Here is a 22,621-nt window from a genome sequence, read left to right as displayed (position 1 = left end):
CTCTCCACTGGTGGGAGTTTGGAGAGCGCACAGTAATAATACATTTTAACAACAAATTCCAAATGCTAACTTCATATACTTCATACTTTGTAAATTATCAATTTCAAGCAATTTTGACATACCAAAAGACCAGTAGGCTAGTAATTGTTGCTTGATGCCCCATTGCTGGAGAGCTTGCAAAGTAAACAGTTAATATTCTTGATCCGCAAACAATTTTTGGAGTTACATATTTATTTATTACGGGAATCCTCTCTCCCTACAATTTTACATTTGTCGTACACAGCAAATCAGCAATCTGTTTGCTAGCTCACCCGACCTGTGTTGTTTGACAGTTTGCTGGTCCAATCAAAGGGCTGAGTGTGTGTTTCACTAGCCAATCTGTTGCAATTTTTTTTTGCAAGGGCGATGTTGCGGCTACTGTCTCTGGCTGCGTGGAGAATAATCCACGGACTCTATGCTACAAAATTTGAGACAAAACATGGCCAGATAATTTCAAGTCATCAGTTTCAAGTCAAAGTCGAGTCCCAAGGCTCCAAGTCCAAGTTAAGTCTCAAGTGATTTTATTTTCTATCAAGCCAAGTCTCAAGTCATCAAATTTGTGACTTGAGTCAGACTCAAGTCCAACTCATGTGACTCGAGTCCACAACTCTGCTAACTTGATTATAAAGGCAACAATGTCAACACTGACCTGAACAGGAGAACCATTTATTTATGACTGTCACTTGTTAGTGCGTGTTGGCTATGTCTGCTGTGTTTGACTTTGGTTGCAGTAGTAGCAGCTAGAGAGGCTTCCTCTCACTCCACTGGCTCCCAGAGCGAGGCACGATGAAGGTCATTTAAGTGGGTGGGATTTAGTGCAAAGACACACCTTTCCCCAAGGCCAGCCCAGCGGCTATGGCTGAGCTAAACCCCCATGTTTTCGTTCAAACTATATTTTTTCCTCTCTTTCAACACAAGCAGTGAGGCGCCTTCTGTTGGGAAAAGCAACTGCGGATCCAGGAATTAACGCCAGCCGAAAATAGAGCCCTTTGTGTGTTAATGCATCTGTGCGTGCGTGTGCGAGAGAAAACCACAGTGTGGGTGTGTGTGTACTGTATCCCCCTGCCATTCCCCACATACGTACTTGGGTTCATTGACATTCATCACCCGTCCATTGGGTGTGATCAGAGTCCTCGGGGCCTTGGGCGTCTTCACAGTCCTCCTGCAGGGAGAAGCAAAGCATGAACCAGGGTGGGAGGGAGCTCTCTGGGCTGACTGAATGCAAATTACACCTTCAGAGTTATGGAGCCATCGAGATGAAGGTGAGACCCAATATCCCAGAACTAGGAATGGGACATTTATGACAGATGTTTCAAAAAGCATTACAGGCGAACACACTCTATGCAGACACGCACAGTAGAGATGGAAGGCAAGCAAACTCTGCAGTGGGCAACATTTGGCATGGTTGTGTAAACTGGCTTTCTGCTGGTAGAGATGTCAAATCCCAACCAGGTAAAGACGTCTTATTTTCATGGCCGAGACGTCATTGAAACATCATGCAAATTTGTCATATTTTGCTGTGGTGTGTCTGAGTAAAAAAACAAGAAACATTAAACTTTTACCATGACTTAGGTCATTTCAGAGGTCATCCAGTTCTGCCTGCTGGACCCAGCTGTAACTAATAATATCACTGATGAAATTACCTGCTACCCTATACTGTGGCAGATCTGTTTGTATAACCAATCATTGCATGAACAGAATATACACAGTGTCAAAACCCTAGGTAGAAAAGAAACCCCCCTGGCTCTATTAGACAAACATCAGTGTGCACCCACACACACACACACACACACACACACACACACACACACACACACACACACACACACACACACACACACACACACACACACACACACACACACACACACACACACACACACACACACACACACACACACACACACACACTAGGCTAGCCCAGCAGCGGATTATTCATGAGAGTTGCTGGTCAAGGACAGCTAGCACTGGTCCTTTAGCACCCTGCGGGGAGTTGACCGTTATATACTACAGTATATCACCGTGCAGAAGAACTGCAGGATACACACAGCTGACAGCTTCATCAGCCAGGGACGTCCCATCAATCACCTGCCCTCTCGATTCTCAAACTGACAACTCAGGTCTTCATCAGAACACTGGGTTTGTGGATGACCCAGGGTCACAACTTTTTTTTTTAGGGAGAAATGTTGGGGCGTGGAGAGAGAGAGAGAACAGAAAGGGGAAAGAAGGAGAGTGTACAGTTGGAAAGATTCAAAGACTTAACTATGAAAGATACACAAAGAGCACTTTGTCAAGACAGCAGTGGAGGGGCTCTAACTCAAAATACCCTTTATCGTTACATTCCACCACCATATTTCTCTTTCTTTCTCCCTTTTCTGTCTTCCTGTTTTTCACATCATGCTGACTTCTCAAAGTTAAAGGATGAGGTCCTGTTCTCCTCACTATAAAACTTTGGGCCAGAGAATCAGTCAAACAGCTGAGTCAGCAGCACAGCAGTGTTGACAGCTCCACTGGCAGGTTATGTGAGCACAATGTGTTCAGACAGCTACTTAGCAAGCGCCTTTGCATTCAGCCATGCACACACACCAAACACTATACTGACTAAGCGTGCAATTGTTTCTTCGCTAAGTGGGAAAAAATCTAAATCTACATAATTTACATTTGACTCCTTGTCTGGGGTGTTTCCTGAGCAAATGCAGGAAGAAATTAGGTGTTCTGAATTCCAAATCAACCCTTGACCCCTTCTCCCTAGCCAGTAGCTGCTCCTGTAGATCTGAGACGATTGGATAGCATGCATATCATGTGGCGTTCAACAAGGTTTAATTTTGGGTCCGGTACTGTTCAGTTTATGTTATCCCTTGGCAGAGTTATCAGAAAGCACAGCATTGATATTCACTGCTATGCAGACGATACACAACTTTACATTTCTGTGTCACCAGAGGATTTTAGATATACGGATAAATTATTAGATTGTATTAGTGATTTCAATAATTGGATGGCTCACAACTTCCTCCAGCTAAATCAAGACAAGACCGAGGAACTTATTGTCGGTGCCAAAGCACAGAGAGAGAATCTAGCTGCACATTTTCATTCACGGGCAATAAAGAAAAAAAAAAACCTTTCAAATCACACATTAGGAATGTGACCAAAATAGCTTTTTACCACCAGTGGATCATTGCCAAGGTGTGGCCGTTTCCCTTTCAGGCTGATACAGAGAGACTGATCCATGCTTTTACTACAAGCAGGCATGACTACTGTAATGCTCTCCTGTCTGGTCTACCAATGAAAGTCATTGGTTAACTGCAAAACATACAGAATGCTGCAGCACAGATACTGACCAAGACCAGACGGAGAGCTCACATTACATCGGTTTTAAAGGTCTCTGTGAGTTCTAGAATTCATTTTATGATTATTCTATTGGTTTTTAAATCAATCCACGATTGATGTCGGACATGCTTTTAAGTGATGTACCCAGTAGGTCCCTCAGGTTCTCTGGCACTTGCCTTTTAACTATCCCAAAGCCTAGAACCAAGAGGCAGCCTTTAGTTATTATGCCCCCAACCTTTGGGATAGCCTGCCAGAGAACCTGAGGGGGGCTGAAACTGTAGACATATTTAAGAGAGATCATAAAACATTTTTTTTTGCTTTGCTTTTCCTTAGGGTGTTTTGAGTTGTTCAGTTTGTGTCATTTTCTTATGTTTGTTGCATAGTAAATATTTCTGCTTTTATTTTCATTTTTTTATGACTTTTTTTTCTCCTGAAAATAATATTGTGTTGCATTCAATGTCTGAAATGTGCTGTATAAATAAAGCTTGATTATTGGTCATTGGTGTGCCCGAGCATTAGCAACGAGGTCTTAATCCTGACTTGAAAACTTATGGCCAGTTTTGCCAGGTCCTTTTGCATGGAAACCCATTCCCTATATAGTGCACTACTTTTGACCAGAGCCCTATGGACCATATCCTGGTCTAAAGTAGTGGACTGGGGTACAAATGGGGTGCAATTTGGGATACACACCCATAATCCCCCTTAAGAGGCAGGAAATTAATCTTTCCTGACAATACACTGACAGGATGACTACGTGGATCAAGTCAGTGCACCGTGAGAACTGTGTATAAGGAAACTGTAATGTTCTATTATCCTGATTGTATGCCTGGACAACATTTAGTCTGAGTTCCCCTGATAGGCCTACATATTTGGAAGTTGATCAGTGTGTAGTCATGTTTTCATGGTAAGCGTCAGCATACTATGACGCATTGGAAAATGTACAAAGCCAGGGAACACCAGATAAGAGGTTGGGACAGTAATTGTAGCACAAGATCTTTACCCCCCCACCATTTGATAGGGACTTCCTCTTTTCAAGGCACAGTTGTTACCGTTACCTCAGATACCCAAAGCTTAATATACAAACACAAAGTATAGGTACTTTCTCTCCCTTTTTCCTGTTCAAGGTAAATCAAGTAACTTGACTCTCTTGCATGAGAGAAATCAATTAAGAAACAACATTGAATGAAATAAACATCCTGCACTCATTCAATAAACTAAGCATGCTGATATAGTCCCAGGGCTCTAAATAAAAACTAATTCATTGGTAGCACTGGTGCTCCCAATTTACTGTAAAAAAAAAGTTAGGAGCACAATATAAAATGTAGAAGTACCAGAATAGATCATTGTTTTAATTGATTAAGAGACAGCCTATATGAATTCTAGCTACTTTTGAAGCACAGGTTGTGCGCTAAAAACTCAACTAAAAAAGGTAATTGAAATTAAAGTCATTTGTGGAATATTAGGTTTCTACAGTGTGTAAAAGTACCACCTATTGAAACATTACATTTAACATTTTACACTGTCTCTTTAAGTTTGAAGTTTCACAGTGATTACATGCAATATATAATTTATTCATTGCTATGATCGTTGACCTTCTGAAGAAGCTATCCCTTTTCTTTTCGTACCCCCAAAATGTTTGGATATACTGGTAAAGTAACCAAAACTAGCTAATGAGGTAACATGACTGAACAAGGTGCAAACAAAACGTTAGAGAGTGATTTTGGAACGGCCCGTGACACCAATACACAATATAAAAAATATAAATAAATAATGTATATGTGCAGTGAAAAAGTATTTGCCCCCTTTCTGATTTTCTCTATTTTTACATCTTTTTGATAGTGAATGTTATCAGATCTTGTAAGAACCTCATACCAACGGTCAAGCATGGTGGTGGTAGTGTGATGGTTTGGGAATGCTTTGCTGCCTCAGGACCTGGACGACTTGCCTTAATAGAAGGAACCATGAATTCTGCTCTGTATCAGAGAATTCTACAGGAGAATGCCAGGCCATGTCTGTAAGCTGAAGCGCAGCAAGACAAATTATCCAAAACACACAATCAAGTGTATATGAAAATAGCTAAAAAGCAACATATTTGAAGTTTTGGAATGGCCTAGTCAAAGTCCAGACCTAATCCCAATTAAGATGTTGTGGCAGGACTTGCGCAGTTCATGCTTGAAAACCCACAAATGTCACTGAGTTACAGCAATTCTGCATGGAAGACTGGGCCAAAATTCCTCCACAGCGACACTGATCAACAACTACAGGATAAAAAAAAAAATTGTATTTAACCAGGCAAGTCAATTAAGAACAAATTCTTATTTACAGTAACAGCCTACCGGGAAACAATGGGTTAACTGCCTTGTTCAGGGGCACAACGACAGATTTCTACCTTGCCAGCTCGGGGATTCGATCCAGCAACCTTTCGGTTACTGGCCCAATGCTCTAACCACTAGGCTACCTCCTGTGTTTGGTTGGAGTCACTGCAGCTAAAAGGTGGCACAACCAGTTATTGAGTGTAAGGGGACAATTACTTTTTCACACAGGGCTGTCGTGACGTATCATTAATGTGACGACTGCTATTCATCGAATAATTAACTGTGTTTATAAATCACGTGATTAAATTAAATCAGCCAACCACTAACTCAGTAACCTGGGGCACCATGGGAAAAGTTTGTTTAATGAGTTACCATTTCCCAAATTAACTCAAAGAATATCAGAATATCGATTTCATAGCAGTCACTAATTAATTTCCTAATCAGTCTCATCCTGAACGTCACATAATTCATAAATCTGCACAAACCCAGGTCTCACTAAATCATTCCGTACCACACCAATTCAGTTGATTATTTATTTACTAACAAGCTAAATCATAATATGAGATATAAACAGTCCTGGCTATTGATTAGAACGTCATGCAATGAAACAGGTCCCTAGCAGACCAACACAATATGACACGTGTTGAGAGCGAGAGAGGCACAATTGGATACATTTGTAAACTATGCTTAGTTTAGCCCTAACACCTTGCCCCGAACTGCCGCTCTTATGGGTCAGAATTATAATGATGTAATTACTTGTTGAAGGTCTCCGTTGAGTATCTCTTCGATATGTAAATTCTTAACTGACATGTTTTATACCCCCGGGTCACAAAGGGGCGTTTCCGTCTTTATGGTAAGTTCTCTGGGGCGTATCTAGATATGAGGCAAGTTATCACCATGTACTATGATCTCGGTAGACAACTAAAATCATAGATCATTGTTACAAAAACATTCTTTTTGATCTGGATATTTTCTACACAACGCACAGCATGTAAACATGTACATATTATGAAAACTCTTCAAGTTACAATGTTTTCGTTATAACATCGTCATTTAACTTTTAATAACATAAACGTCACTCATTTTCATATTCCATCTATCATTGTAACCACCATTTTAGCTGATGAAATATAATGTCCCAAAGTCCATTTATTGCATGTTACCGATCTGAGGTAGATTCTCCATAGGCCCGCCATACATTCCAATCCTCCACACTGAGAGGACAAAGGATTCGTCTGCTGCCTTAAGATTTACAATGTCCGTGAGGTGTCATAACCCCCCCCACCCCCACGCACCCCACCCCACCCCACCCCAATCAATCCCTCTCCCCATCTGCGGGAGTGAGAGATGTCTCTGTAGGCCTGTGATCCATGGTAAGCTGACCAATGCACCAGTCATGACAGGGGCATTGGGTGTTGCATAACTTTATGAAATAAATGAATTCGGTATGTAATTGTTGTGTTATTTGTTCACTCAGGTTCCCTTTATCTAATATTAGGTATAGGTTGAAGATCTGATAACATTCAGTATAAACATTTTGAAAGGGGCCAATACTTTTTCACGTATATACTGTAAATATATTATTTTGTGTTATTGTTAATACATTTTTTGGCGCGCACAGCATAATGTTTAGGAGCATATGTGACCAAAATGGTCACACTGTAGAGCCCTGCTTAGGTCTATATCTTGATCTTTTAAAATCTACAAATTAACATATGATGCAAGAAAATGGGATGATTCCAAACATCATCAAATATCAAGTCTCATCAGCAAAAGCGTATCATACCTGCAACTCAACAAGTCCTGACAAAGTAAACATGTATGCTATCTATGATCTTCCCTCAGCCCTTTCAGATAATGATTTTTGAGTCCAATCTTTTAAATACCTTTACTGTAATTAAATGAGTACATGTGAAACTTCAATTAATAGCCTGGGCAATTATTTACTCTAAATCAATGAACACAACTGCTGCTTATTAGAGACAGGCCTCTATTTCCTTAACGCGCACAGCTTTTGCTCAATAAAATGTTGAAAAGACTACCACACTGTATATACCAGTATAAACATTATAATATCAAATCCATCACAGATCAGACTAGGCTGCCAATCATACACCCCGCTTCAGCACCTTGGAGAGCGGTACAAGTAGCTTGAATTTGATAGTGTTTTCCTTTTGGTGGCCTCATGGCTGGCAACGATGACAGATAAAAGAAAATACATTAAAGCACATGTCCATGGTAACCTCGTAAACAATGCATTTACACTCACCGTTTATTTGAAACATGCGCTTATTTGCTGAAATGTGTGCCAATGCCCGGCTATCAAAAAAGGGACAGGCAGCTATTTGAGACTGTGTTTAATTTAAGGTACCGTAATTTCCGGACTATAAGCCGCAACTTTTTTCCCAGGCTTTGAACCTCGCGGCTTAAACAATGACGCGGCTAATATATGGATTTTTCCCGCTTTCAATTTAAAAAAAAAATAAAAAATACATTCTGTGACATGCTCAGTTTTTTGGCGGCATGAAGCTTTCATTAGACCAATGAAATTGCCGAACGGGTTAAGGTCAAACAACTTTTTTGTTTACTGTTCATATTAAATCGAGCGCTCTCAAACTTCCCATCATTCTGATTACGGTAGTTATTTTGTCACCCTGATTCCTGGGGGCACAACAAAGTACTTGCAGCCACTCGACATCAGTGTAAATCGTGCATTTAAGGTGGCGCTCCGTGTTCAGTGGGAAGCTTGGATGACATGTGGGGAGAAATCCTTCACTAAAACGGGCCGCATGCGAAGAGCAACTTATGGTCAAGTCTGCCAGTGGGTCCTGACAGCGTGGAGCATTGTCAAAAAATCCACTATCATCAACGGGTTTCGAAAGGCTGGACTGCTACATGTTGAAGAGGGCTCAGCGGGGGATTTGCCTCCGGATGAAAGTGACGAGAGCGACAATGAAAATGATCCAATATCAGATGAAGCAATTCTGAGGCTATTCAACTCCGACACCGAAGGAGATGACTTCAGTGGTTACAGTGCACAGGAGGAGGAAGATAGTGACCAATGACTTTCTTGGTAGGCTACTGTTTATTGCTAAATTTTTATTTTTTGTTACAAGCCGTGTTTCGTTAAAGCCTATTTATTTTTGTTACAAGCCGTGTTTCGTTAAAGCCTATTTATTGTTGTTACAAGCCGTGTTTCGTTAAAGCCTATTTATTTTTGTTACAAGCCGTGTTTCGTTAAAGCCTGTGTAAAGTTCATTTGTTTCAATGTACCGGTAGGCACCTGCGGCTTATAGACATGTGCGGCTTATTTATGTTCAAAATAATGTTTGTTTTTTTATTCAGTGGGTGCGGCTTATATTCAGGTGCGCTTAATAGTCCGGAAATTATGGTAACTCAACAAATATCTTGACTGCCCTATTAAATAAAGCTCTAGGCTGACTGTAGGCCTGACTCTCTGTTGTGTGTTTTGGGCCAGTGGTTGTGGCAGCAGCCTGTGGCAAAGTTAGAGGCTGCATCCCAAATGGCACCCTATTCCCTATATGGTGAACTACTTTTGAACAGAGCCCTATAGGCCCTGGTTAAAAGTAGTGCACTATAAAGGAAATAAGGTGCCATTTGGGACATAGACAAAGCGTTTAAAATATGCTGTAATAACGTTGGAGAGAGAGAGAGCATGAAAGACACCAAAAGACAGAGAGGGAGAGAGAGAGCAGCAGGGAGAAATACAGACCTACAACACACACACACCCAATTAAAACCACAGCAAATGGGTCACCTGTAGGGTGAGTGGGCCACCATTAATTAACAACATGGCGGGCAAATTAATTAAGCTTGATTTTACCTGTACACGAGAAACAGGAAGGGATGAGGGCTTATTAGGATGCTACCTCTGTGTGAAGAGTCTGAATAACACACGCAGTAGTCAGGGTCATCAACTAGATTCCGCCGCTGGCTGAAAAACACAGACTACACAACCAAAAGTATGTGGACACCTGCTCATCGAACATCTCATTCCAAAATCAGAGGCATTAATATGGAGTTGGTCCCCCCTTTGCAGCTATAACAGCCTCCACTCTTCTGGAAAGGCTATCCACTAGATGTTGGAACAAAGCTGTGGGGAAAAAGCATTAGTGAGGTCGGGCACGGATGTTGGGCGATTAGGCCTTGCTCGCAGTCGGCGTTACAATTCATCCCAAAGGGCTCTGTGCAGGCAGATCAAGTTCTTCCACACCGATCTCAACAATCCATTTCTTGATGGACCTCACTTTGTGCACGGGGGCATTGTCAGGGTGAAACAGACCATTATTCCTCCTCCACCAACCTTTACAGTTGGCACTATGCATTCACGCAGGTAGCGTTTACCTGGCATCCGCCTAACCCAGATTTGTCCGTCGGACTGCCAGACGGTGAAGCATGATTCGTCACTGCAGAGAACGAGTTTCCACTGTTCCAGAGTCCAATGGCGGTGAGCTTTACACCAATCCAGCCGACGCTTGGCATTGTGATCTTAGCCTTGTGTGAGGCTGCTCGGCCATGGAAACCCATTTCATGAAGTTCTCAACGAACAGTTCTTGTAGTGACGTTGCTTCCAGAAGCAGTTCGGAACTCGGTAGTGAGTGTTGCAACCGAGGACAGAAGATTTTTACTCGCTATGCGCTTCAGCACTCGGCGGTCCCGTTCTGTGAGCTTGTGTGGTCTACCACTTTATGGCTGACGTTTCCACTTCACAATAATAGCACTTACAGTTGACTGGGTCAGCTCTAACAGGGCAGAAATTTGACTGTTGTTGGAAAGGTGGCAGGTTGAAAGCTGAGCTTTTCAGTAAGGCCATTCTACTGCCAATGTTTCTATGGAGATTGCACAAAAATAATCAATGGAAATCCAATTTATCAACCCATGGAGGTCTGGATTTGTAGTCACACTCAAAATTAAAGTGGAAAACCACACTACAGGCTGATCCAACTTTGATGTAATGTCCTTAAAACAAGTTAAAATGAGGCTCAGTAGTGTGTGTGGCCTCCACGTCCCTGTATGACCTCCCTACAACGCCTGGGCATGCTCCTGATGAGGTGGCGGATGGTCTCCTGAGGGATCTCCTCCCAGACCTGGATTAAAGCATCCGCCAACTCCTGGACAGTCTGTGGTGCAACGTGGCGTTGGTGGATGGAGCGAGACATGATGTCCCAGATGTGCTCAATTGGATTCAGGTCTGGGGAACGACCGGCCAGTCCATAGCATCAATGCCTTCCTCTTGCAGGAACTGCTGACACACTCCAGCCACATGAGGTCTAGCATTGTCTTGCATTAGGAGGAACCCAGGGCCAACCGCACCAGCATATGGTCTCACAAGGGGTCTGAGGATCTCATCTCGGTACCTAATGGCAGTCAGGCTACCTCTGGCGAGCACATGGAGGGCTGTGCGGCCCCCCCAAAGAAATGCCACCCCACACCATGACTGACCCACCGCCAAACCGGTCATGCTGGAGGATGTTGCAGGCAGCAGAACGTTCTCCACGGCGTCTCCAGACTCTGTCACGTCTGTCACGTGCTCAGTGTGAACCTGCTTTCATCTGTGAAGAGCACAGGGCGCCAGTGGCGAATTTGCCAATCTTGGTGTTCTCTGGCAAATGCCAAACGTCCTGCACGGTGTTGGGCTGTAAGCACAACCCCCACCTGTGGACGTCGGGCCCTCATACCACCCCATGGAGTCTGTTTCTGACCGTTTGAGCAGACACATGCACATTTGTGGCCTGCTGGAGGTCATTTTGCAGGGCTCTGGCAGTGCTCCTCCTGCTCCTCCTTGCACAAAGGCGGAGGTAGCAGTCCTGCTGCTGGGTTGTTGCCCTCCTACGGCCTCCTCCACGTCTCCTGATGTACTGGCCTGTCTCCTGGTAGCGCCTCCATGCTCTGGACACTACACTGACAGACACAGCAAACCTTCTTGCCACAGCTCGCATTGATGTGCCATCCTGGATGAGCTGCACTACCTGAGCCACTTGTGTGGGTTGTAGACTCCGTCTCATGGTACCACTAGAGTGAAAGCACCACCAGCATTCAAAAGTGACCAAAACATCAGCCAGGAAGCATAGGAACTGAGAAGTGGTCTGTGTTCTCCACCTGCAGAACCACTCCTTTATTGAGGGTGTCTTGCTTATTGCTTATAATTTCCACCTGTTGTCTATTCCATTTGCATAACAGCATGTGAAATGTATTGTCAATCAGTGTTGCTTTTGAGCAGTGTAGACATACATATATACATTATATATATATATATATATATATATATATATATATATATATACATACATACATACACATATATATATATACACACACACACACACATATATATATATATACACAGGTGAAGTTGGAAATGTACATATCACCTTAGCCAAATACATTTAAACTCAGTTTTCACAATTCCTGACATTTAATAACAGTAAAAAATCCCTGTCTTAGGTGAGTTAGGATCACCGCTTTATTTTAAGAATGTGAAATGTCAGAATAGTTGTAGAGAGAATTATTTACTTCATCCTTTTATTTCTTTCATCACATTCCCAGTGGGTCAGAAGTTTACATACTCAATTAGTATTTGGTAGCATTGCCTTTAAATTGTTTATGTTGAGTCCAACCTTACGGGTAGACTTCCACAAGCTTCCCACAATAAGTTGAGTGAATTTTGTCACATTCCTCCTGACAGAGCTGGTGTAACTGAGTCAGGTTTGTAGGCCTCCTTGCTCACACACGCTTTTTCAGTTCTGGCCACAAATTTTCTATAGGATCGAGGTCAGGGCTTTGTGATGGCCACACCAATACCTTGACTTCGTTGTCCTTAAGCCATTTTGCCACAACTTTGGAAGTATGCTTGGGGTCATTGTCCATTTGGAAGACCCATTTGTGACCAAGCTTAAACTTCCTGACTGATGTCTTGAGATGTTGCTTCAATATATACACACACAACTTTCATACCTCATGATGCCATCTATTTTGTGAAGTGCACCAGTCCCTCCTGCAGCAAAGCACCCCCACAACATGATGCTGACACCCCCGTGCTTCACGGTTGGGATGGTGTTCTTTGGCTTATAAGCTTCCCCCTTTTTCCTCCAAATATAACAAGGGTCATTATGGCCAAACAGTTATATTTTTGTTTCATCAGACCAGAGGACATCTCTCCAAAAAGCACAATCTTTGTCCCCATGTGCAGTTGCAAACCGTAGTCTTGCTTTTTTATGGCGGTTTCCGAGGAGTGGCTTCTTCCTTGCTGAGCGGCCTTTCATGTCGATATAAGACTCATTTTACTGTGGATATAGATACTTTTGTACCCGTTTCCTCCAGCATCTTCACAAGGTCCTTTGCTGTTGCTCTGGGATTGATTTGCACTTTTCAGACCAAATTACGTTCATCTCTAGGAGACAGAACGCGTCTCCTTCCTGAGCTGTATTACGGCTTCGTGGTCCCATGGTTTTTATACTTGCGTACTATTGTTTGTACAGATGAACGTGGTACCTTCAGGCGTTTGGAAATTGCTCCCAAGGCTGAACCAGACTTGTGGAGGTCTACAATTTCTTTTCTGAGGTCTTGGCTGATTTCTTTTGATTTTCTCATGATGTCAAGCAAAGAGGCACTGAGTTTGAAGGTAGACCTTAACCTGTTAGGGTATAGGGGGCAGTATTTTCACGGCTGGATAAAAAAATGTACCCGATTTAATCTGGTTACTAATCCTACCCAGTAACTACAATATGCATATACTTATTATATATGGATAGAAAACACCCTAAAGTTTCTAAAACTGTTTGAATGGTGTCTGTGAGTATAACAGAACTCATTTGGCAGGCAAAACCCTGAGACAGATTCTGACAGGAAGATGTGTTGAATTGACTTTAAACCTATGCCATTGAAAAACAAAGGGGCTGAGGAATGTTTTGGCACTTCCTATTGCTTCCACAAGATGTCCCCAGCCTTTACAAAGTGTTTTGAGTCTTCTACTCTGAGATCTGACTGAAGAAGAGCCTTGGAACGGCGATGGCCCATTAGACACCTTGCGCGCGAGTTGATGGTGGGTACTCTCATTCCGAAACGTTTTAAAAGAGAACCCAATGGTCCGCCTTGAATTTTATTCATGTTCTGGTTAAAAAAGGCCCTAATGATTTATGCGATACAACGTTTGACATGTTTGAACGAACGTAAATATATTTTTTCCGTTCGTGAAGTGAAGTGAAGTGAAGTCCGGCTGGCTTAGATCATGTGCTACAACACGGAGGTTTTTGGACATAAATGATGAGCTTTTTTGAACAAAACTACATTCGTTATGGACCTGGGATTCTTTGGAAGTGACATCTGATGAAGAGAATCAAAGGTAATGGATTATTTACATAGTATTTTCGATTTTAGATCTCTCCAACATGGCGGTTAGTCTGTATCGCAATGCGTATTTTTCTGGCGCAGTGCTCAGATTATTGCAAAGTGTGATTTCCCAGTAAGGTTAATTTTAAATCTGGCAAGTCCATTGCGTTCAAGAGATGTAAATCTATAATTCTTTGAATGACAATATAATATTTTACCAATGTTTTCTAATATTAATTAATTATTTTGTTGTCATGACTTGACTGCCGGTATTGGAGGGAAACGATTTCCTGAACATCAACGCCATAGTAAAACGCTGTTTTTAGATATAAATATGAACTTGATAGAACTAAAAATGCATGCATTGTCTAACATAATGTCCTAGGAGTGTCATCTGATGGAGATTGTAAAAGGTTAGTGCATAATTTTAGCTGATTTTATGGTTTTGGTGACGCCTGTCTTTGAATCGACAATGCATTACACACAGCTATTGTCAATGTACTCTCCTAACATAACCTAACTTTATGCTTTCCCCGTAAAACCTTTTTGAAATCGGACAACGTGGTTAGATTAAGGAGATGTTTATCTTTCAAAGGGTGTAAGTTAGTTGTATGTTTGAGAAATTTGAATTTTTACATTTATTTGGTTTCAAATTTGCCGCTCTTGAAATGCACCTGCTGTTGATAGGGTGCGCCACGGGTGGCACGCTAACGTCCCACATAGCCCCAAGAAGTTAATACATCCACAGGTACACCTCCAATTGACTCAAATGATGTCAATTAGCCTATCAGAAGCTTCTAAAGCCATGACATCCTTTTCTGGAATTTTCCAAGCTGTTTAAAGGCACAGTCAACTTAGTGTATATAAACTTCTGACCAACTGGAATTGTGATACTACAAAAATCTCTGAAACTGGAAACACTTATCTCCCTCACTAGCTTTAAGCACCAGCTGTCAGAGCAGCTCACAGATCTCTGCACCTGTACATAGCCCATCTTTAATTTAGCCCAAACTACTACCTCTTCCCCTACTGTATTTATTTATTTTGCTCCTTTGCACCATATTATTTATATTTTAACTTTGAACTTTCTTCAAACTACAAATCTACCATTCCAGTGTTTTTCTTGCCATACTTTATTTACTTTGCCACCATGGCATTTTTTGCCTTTACCTCCCTTATCTCACATCATTTGCTCACATTGTATATAGTCTTATTTTTTTCTACTGCATCATTGATTGTATGTTGTTTTACTCCATGTGTAACTCTGTGTTTTTGTATGTTGTCGAACTGCTTTGCTTTATCTTGGCCAGGTCGCAATTGTAAATGAGAACTTGTTCTCAACTTGCCTACCTGGTTAAATAAAGGTGAAATAAATAAATAAATAAATAAAATAATGAGTGCTCTAACTCCCCCTGGTCTGGAGCAATGAAGCCATGATGCTGGGTACCTCTAAGTCCCGCAGTGTAAGCTCGCAACTTTTAAAGGAGGAATCGCTGTACTGTACCTTCAATAATCCCCCCCAAATTAAGCAGAAAACAGAATCTTCAACAGATAGAGACAAATGTTGGCGTAGTAAATTGGCCTGAATCTTAACTTGAGATACAAGTGTGTACGTCCACACAACTCTCCCACTAACTTCAACAAAGACCTACAAGCAAATTGAAAGTTCTGTGAGCTTATCTCAAGTTAGGATTTGGCTTTGCTAAAACACATGGTGACAATATCAAAAGTAGTTATATCTGACTGCATCAATACGGTTAAAAACCTCTTAAAAACTTAAGGCTTGGAAACTTTTTTTTCCAATTTTCGCCAAAAAATTACATCTAACTGCCTGTAGCTTAGGACCTGAAGCAAGGATATGTATATTCTTGATACCGTTTGAAAGGAAACACTTTGAAGTTTGTGGAAATGTGAAAGTAATATAGGAGGACATAACACATTAGATCTGGTAAAAGATAATACAAACCAAAAACATGCAGGTTTTTTTTTCCCTCATCATCTTTGAAAGGCCATTATATGAGCTAGCTAGCTAGGTTAATTGAGGCTGCAGTGCATACACTTTCTCATCCTAACAACAACTCCATTCAGAATATTGAGTAACAGCCTACCTGTTGGCTCTTAATAAGGCCCTTGGCGGCACCCCATTTCGTACATAATGCACTACTTTGGACCAGAGTCTATACCAAAATAGTGTACTATGTATGAAATAGGGTGCCATTTGGGACCTTGTTTAGTCTACATTCATCAGATCACTTGAAACCCCCCCCCCCAATTTGGCACTGGTTGAATAAACATTGGTCCTACGTCATTTCGACCCCCAAAAAATCTATATGATGTTGAATAAACATGGAAAACTGATTGGATTTGCAAAAAGTCATCACATAAGGACATTGTCTTTTTCCACCCAACTTTTAACCTAAATCCAATGACATGGTGACAAGAGTGTGGAAAGCTGTCATCAAGGCAAAGGGTGGCTACTTTAAAGAATCTCAAATAATATAGATTTTGATTTGTTTAACACTTTTTTGGTTACTACATGACTCCATGTGTGTTATTTCACAGTCTACAATGTAGAAAAACCATGGAATGAGTCGGTGTGTCCAAACTTTTGACTGGTACTGTATTTGACCCAGATCAAATTACTCCAAAGCCTCGGATTGATTTGCAAAAGACAACACTGGAATCGGGACAAGTATTGTATACAGACGGCTCTAGCTACCTGACTATAGAATGGAAGAGAGTAACGGGGTATGCTGTGTGTAAATGACAGGGGTGTAGTAAAGGCTGGCCCACTGCCAGCCTCTGTTTCAGCCCGGGGGGCGGAGTTATACGCATTAGCCGAGGCCTGTAAGTTTTCGGAAGGGGAGAATGTTACAATATACCCTGATTCTCAATATGCATTTGGGGTAGTTCATGATTTCGGCACATTGTGGTCACAACGGGCACGTTAACGGCGACAGAAACACCAATAAAAAAGGGACATGAGGTAGAGGCATTATTAGAAGCGTGTCAGCTACCCAGTAAATTAGCAGTGGCGAAATGTGAAGCTCATACTTGTCGTACAGACAAAATAGACATAGGGAATCGCCGAGCAGACAAAACGGCTAAGAGAAGGTGTTAAGGAACCACATGTAAATATTGTAAATCCCAAAGCTGGGATTCTCTGTCTAAAAGATTTACAGCAGCAAACTAACAAGAAAGAAATGTGGGAGTGGTTAGATCATGAGTGCCAAGTAGACACTGACGGTTTGTGGTATAATACGACCACTGGAAGACCAGTAGCACCAAGCTGGATACATATTACTCTTTCTGAAATGTATCATGGACCAACACATCAATTGGCTGTGAACATGTACTCCCAGTTCAAGACGACGTGGTGGGGAAAGGGCGTATTAGAAACATTTCGGGACTGGGTTAAAAGATGTGTGATATGTGCCCAACATAATATTGCACCTACAATATGCCTACTCCTGCCCGACAGCAACCCCTGCTGGACCATTCACATCATTACAGATAGACTTTATAGGGCCACTCCCTCAAAGCAGGGGGAAGACCCATGCATTGGTGGTGGTGGACAGATTCTCCAGATGGACAGAAGTACTTGCAACTTCCTCAGTTTCAGCGAACTTTGCAGCACAAACATTGTTAAGGAAAGTGATAGAGATGGGGCTTATTCCGGACACTAGACGCGGATCAAGGGACACATTTCACCTCCAAAGTGCTACAGGCTGTATGTAAGGCTTTGGAAATCGCACAAGCCTTTCATTGTCCATATAGGCCGGAAACAGTGGGGATAAAAGGAGCGTCAGAACCGTTCCATTAAGGATAAATTGGCCAAGACGTTGAGCATCAGGTTTCGAATTTACCCGTGGTACTGATGTCAATGAGGGTGTCAACTAACGCTACCACAGGACTCACACCACATGAAGTGGTAACTGGGAGACCGATGAGAGTACCAGGAGCTGTTATTCACACGTCACAAATTAGTGATCTGGAAATAATGAGAGTCTGTTGTCCTATTGTCAGAAAATGACCCATGCATGGCAGTGTGTATATACCCAGGTGAAAGCAGCACATGAGGAGCAGGTGGCAGGAGATAACCGAAAGCACGGGCTGAATCCTGGAGATCGAGTGTACATCAAGATCTACCAGGCGGGGGTGTTGGGACGGTGTTTGTCTGGACCACACACACACACGGTACTCCTTACAGCACCTGCAGCGGTGAAGACCACAGCCTCTAGGTTCACACTTCTCACGTGAAACGAGATCCAGCTGCATAATGGGTGAGCCGGAAGACGCTATGATAAAGGAAGTAGAGCTAAAGAGAGAGAGAGGAAGAGTAGATTCCATTGTAGTCAAGCAGTTGTGTTGGGTCTGGGAGCTACTATAACCGCCATAGTTTGTGTCAGTTGCTTTAAATGGTTAATGCACCATGTAAAAAGGATAGATTGACAATTCGCATAGAATGGGTCGCCAAATGAGGACACGAGAATGCACTGAGGTAGAGTCAGTATAACACTACAGATACCAGACAGGTCACTAATCACAAAGGTATGGTGATCTGGGTGGAGCCACTTGATAACAAGACTAGTACATTGGACATAGGCTGTTCAGAACAAGGTGTAGTTGCATTACAGACAGGAGTGTGGAAGGAACGTAATGAGTCTAAAGAACAAAACTAGATTTTCTCTTTTGCCTCAGATGGACATGATGTGCCAGGGTTCTAGATCAGCTGAAGGTCAGTTGATAACTTTCAGACTAGTGCTACCAGAACAAAAACATCTGGAGGTTGAAAACGTTGACACTACCGTTGCTGACGATAGAGCAGTAAAGGATAGTGTGGGGGAAGTGCTATCGCGTAAAATTCGTTTCTATTCCCCAGTGATGCCCTTTAGTACAGAAACTAAGGGAGTGAAGAGGTCAGGGAAAGTTTTAGACACCAGTAGACCACAAACATGGGGAAAGATAGATGTTGTCCAGAGTATAATTACCCCAACAACCTAAGGCGTGAATATGGGGGGAAAAAAAACTTCTTACGGTCAAGCGTCAGAATGAAGGCATACTTAGACTCATTTAGGGGCTGAACTAGTGACAAACAGAAATCCATCAGTGTAAATTGTATGATGAGGGGGTCAAGGGTCAGTCCTGCAGAGTGTTAGTTGCAGATTCTGGCAGGACCGATATCAGTGCATTCTATGGAGTCCCAAAAACCAAGGTGTTAACGTTACAGGGAATTGGGAAAGTAAAATTTAACATGACTGGGGCAGAGACTTGTGTGGCTAATAAATTAAGGAAGTGGGTAAAAGAGCCTCCAGGGAACGATATCATTTTTTTACATTTTAGTCATTTAGCAGACGCTCTTATTCAGAGCGACTTACAGTAGTGAATGCATACATTTCATACAATTTTTTATTTTTTTCCTGTGCTGGCCCCCCGTGGGAATCGAACCCACAACCCTGGTGTTGCAAACACCATGCTCTACCAACTGAGCTATAGGGAAGGCTCCTCTGTGTGTAGTGATAGCTCGTAGGAGAGGAAGGACAGCTAACTGTGCACAATAGAGACGACTATGAAGTCAAGTTGAATGTCACTCATACCCAGATCATGGTGGGAGTAGCAGAAATAGTGTTGTCATTTCAGACACTATTGCCAACTTTCAATGAGGAGTTTGTCGAAGAAGGTACAACACCTGAAAATAAGGCCACAGAACCCTGTATACCTCACCGGAAGGGAAGTTTGCTGTAATAACAGCATCACATCACCTGCAGTTTGATTAAGAAACATTTGACTCTTCCAACACCACTAATCTCTCCTCCATTCCTAACCTCCAGCAAACATTTGACATATGTCCCAGAAGAGATCGGGACCGAGTGACGGTAAACGGAAAGTGTCAGAAGGTGGCTGCTTATCAACTATGTGGGACCAAAAGTTCACACAGTAATGAGGGTGTTCAAAAAGGGGTGGGGTGTAGAACGGCCTTGGGATGAGAGAAGTGTACCTAACCATAGGAAAATATTATGCACAGGTAGCAGTAGCAGAATATAGGATGTCATTGGAGAGGTTGGTGACTAGAAAACTGGGTATGAGTTGGGAGACAGGTAGGGAGTATCTAAAAAGGGTCAGTCCTAGATCCATCAGTGAAACACAAAGACAATAGGAGACAGGTAGGGAGTACCTGAATGGTTCAGTCCTAGATCTATCAGTGAAACACAAAGACAATAGGAGTTCAGGAGCAGGAGACAGATTCAATGCAATAGCTATTCTCACAGCAGTCGCTGCAGGGACAGTAACTGAAGGAGCTGTAGTAGTGGTGAAGGATGCTATAATAACAGCATGGAACTGGACTACAGCGCAAATGAGGGGTATTTTGAAGTATGCATCATGGCCAGTGTCAGTGGTAGCAGGGGTTACCTTGGTAGCATTGCTGGGATATCACCTTCTGAGGACATTGAAGTTGAAATGTGTACAGTGCTGTTTTACCTCAAAATTAGGTAAAGTTGATTTAGGCCACCGCACCTGTATATCGGGTGGTCATGGAGGAAGGAGATGGGGAGCGAAGTGAAAATGATACAGCATTAGAGCACCTTTTGTAACCTGTGGCCGAACAGGGGAAGACGGGGTGAAAGCATGAGGAGGCTTTTTAGGACCTTAGTTTTTGTGGAGTCCAGCAGAAAAGTATCCTGGAGGCATAGTGTCAGGTGAAGAGAGAGTAGGAATTGTCATGTTATCAAACTTCATTTTTTCTTTGCATAGATAATTATGCATAACTTTTCGCATTATTAATAATTGGTATGTTTTGTGTTTCTTTTTGCTTTTCAAGTCTTGTGCTGTCACGCTCTTAGGAACCCGGAGGAAGCAAGGGAGAAAGTCAAAAGCTCCAGCTGAAATGTCATTATCAGTTGTACGACGACAAGGGGGAAATAAGAGTGTGCATAGTGTGATTATAGATCAGAGACCATAAGTAAACATACAAATCAACTGAGAATGTTAATCATATTTTGTTTTCTGTTCATTTATAAGTAATTTCAAAGGTTATATAATGTTTAACAGTATGGAGGTACTATTCAAAAAGGGGGGACTGTTGGATTCTAGGTTGAAATACTTGCTATACTAGAAGTGAATGATTGGTGGTGTCAATGGAGGTTGCATAAGAGATGGGTCTGGAAAGTTACTAAGTGAGGGAAAAGGCAATCACTTGGTTGCGGTCACTGATAAGGTTGGATAGCTATGGATTAGTGAGGAATGTGGGCCGAGGTCAGGTCAGATGAAGTGAGAAGGAATAGTTTTATTACACACACATCACACACAACTTCCTGACTAGCAACAAATATGTATTGGCTGTCTAGATGTGCAAGGAGGACACGCCGCCTAATAGGAGGGTATAAATACTTGTGCTGGTGGAAACATGTCTGTCTTTTCAGCTGTTTGACCCACTGGGTGAATAAACTTGGTTTGAGCTTTGACTAGTTGTCTGTTAGTTTTTTACTCTGTTTGTCAGAACCTAACAAAAGGGAAAAACATACGTTTTAAAATGTTCGAGGGAACAGACGACTCTCGGTCGACCAATATCTTTTTTGGTTGGGGCCAGCCCTCCATGATATTGAGTCAAAAAATGAGATAGATACAGTGCATACGGAAAGTATTCAGACTAGTGTTGCACCGATATGAGATTTTTGGCCGATACCCGATATTTTCCTTGCCAAAAAAAGATATTTAAAATTTTAGCGGCCTTAACTATTTAACTGTACTAGAATGCTTAACACACACCCACACGCAGCAGTCTAAGGCTCAGTGCAAGAGGCATCACTACAGTCCCTGGTTCGAATCCAGGCTGTATCACATCCGGCCGTGATTGGGCGGCGCACAATTGGCCCAGCCTCATCCGGGTTTGGCCGGGGTAGGCCGTCATTGTAAATAAGAATTTGTTCTTACCTAGTTAAATAAAGGTTACACACACACACACACACACACACACACCGCACTCACCAAAAAGCTATTTTGTTGGCATTTACGTATGTCCCCATTACCAGTAAAACATAAACAAAACCTATTTCTTTCACTTACTTGCTGTGCGGTTTCATTTGATTCATTCTCAACCAGGATTTCTCATACTATGGAACGCCGTTTGGTCTTTTGTCTTTGCGTGTCAAATAACATATTTTGACGTGTCCAATACGCTTGTTGACCAATCAAATCAAATTTATTTATATAGCCCTTCTTACATCAGCTGATATCACAAAGTGCTGTACAGAAACCCAGCCTAAAACCCCAAACAGCAAGCAATGCAGGTGTAGAAGCACGGTGGCTAGGAAAAACTCCCTAGAAAGGCCAAAACCTAGGAAGAAACCTAGAGAGGAACCAGGCTATGAGGGGTGGCCAGTCCTCTTCTGTGGTAGCTAGCTTTAATCAGGACCTGAATATGACTGCACGTCACATAATAACGCATTAATACATTTTTGTACGTAGTTATTGCACATTGATTACAGTATCACTCGTATTTCATATGTCACAACGATTAGTTGATGCTATGATCCTGGTCATTAAAAAAAAAAAAGCTAGCCGTTTGGATGCAAACAATGTTCTTCCCCAAA

General features: G+C 42.2%; 1 protein-coding gene across 4 annotated transcripts in view; it reads right to left on the bottom strand.

Moving 5' to 3' along the window:
- The window catches only part of dnaaf11 (dynein axonemal assembly factor 11), a 96,435-nt gene that overhangs the window by 64,628 nt on the left and 9,186 nt on the right, over nucleotides 1–22,621 (bottom strand). For all 4 annotated transcript variants that reach the window (XM_029703937.1, XM_029703938.1, XM_029703936.1 and 1 more), the window contains exon 7: nucleotides 1,124–1,201. In XM_029703937.1, the coding sequence (XP_029559797.1) occupies nucleotides 1,124–1,201 (78 nt within the window). The remainder of the gene's footprint in view (nucleotides 1–1,123; nucleotides 1,202–22,621) is intronic.

This window comes from Salmo trutta, chromosome 21 (assembly GCF_901001165.1).
Source record: "Salmo trutta chromosome 21, fSalTru1.1, whole genome shotgun sequence".
Classification (NCBI taxonomy): Eukaryota; Metazoa; Chordata; class Actinopteri; order Salmoniformes; family Salmonidae; genus Salmo; species Salmo trutta.
This window is presented reverse-complemented; position numbering and strand designations above follow the sequence as displayed.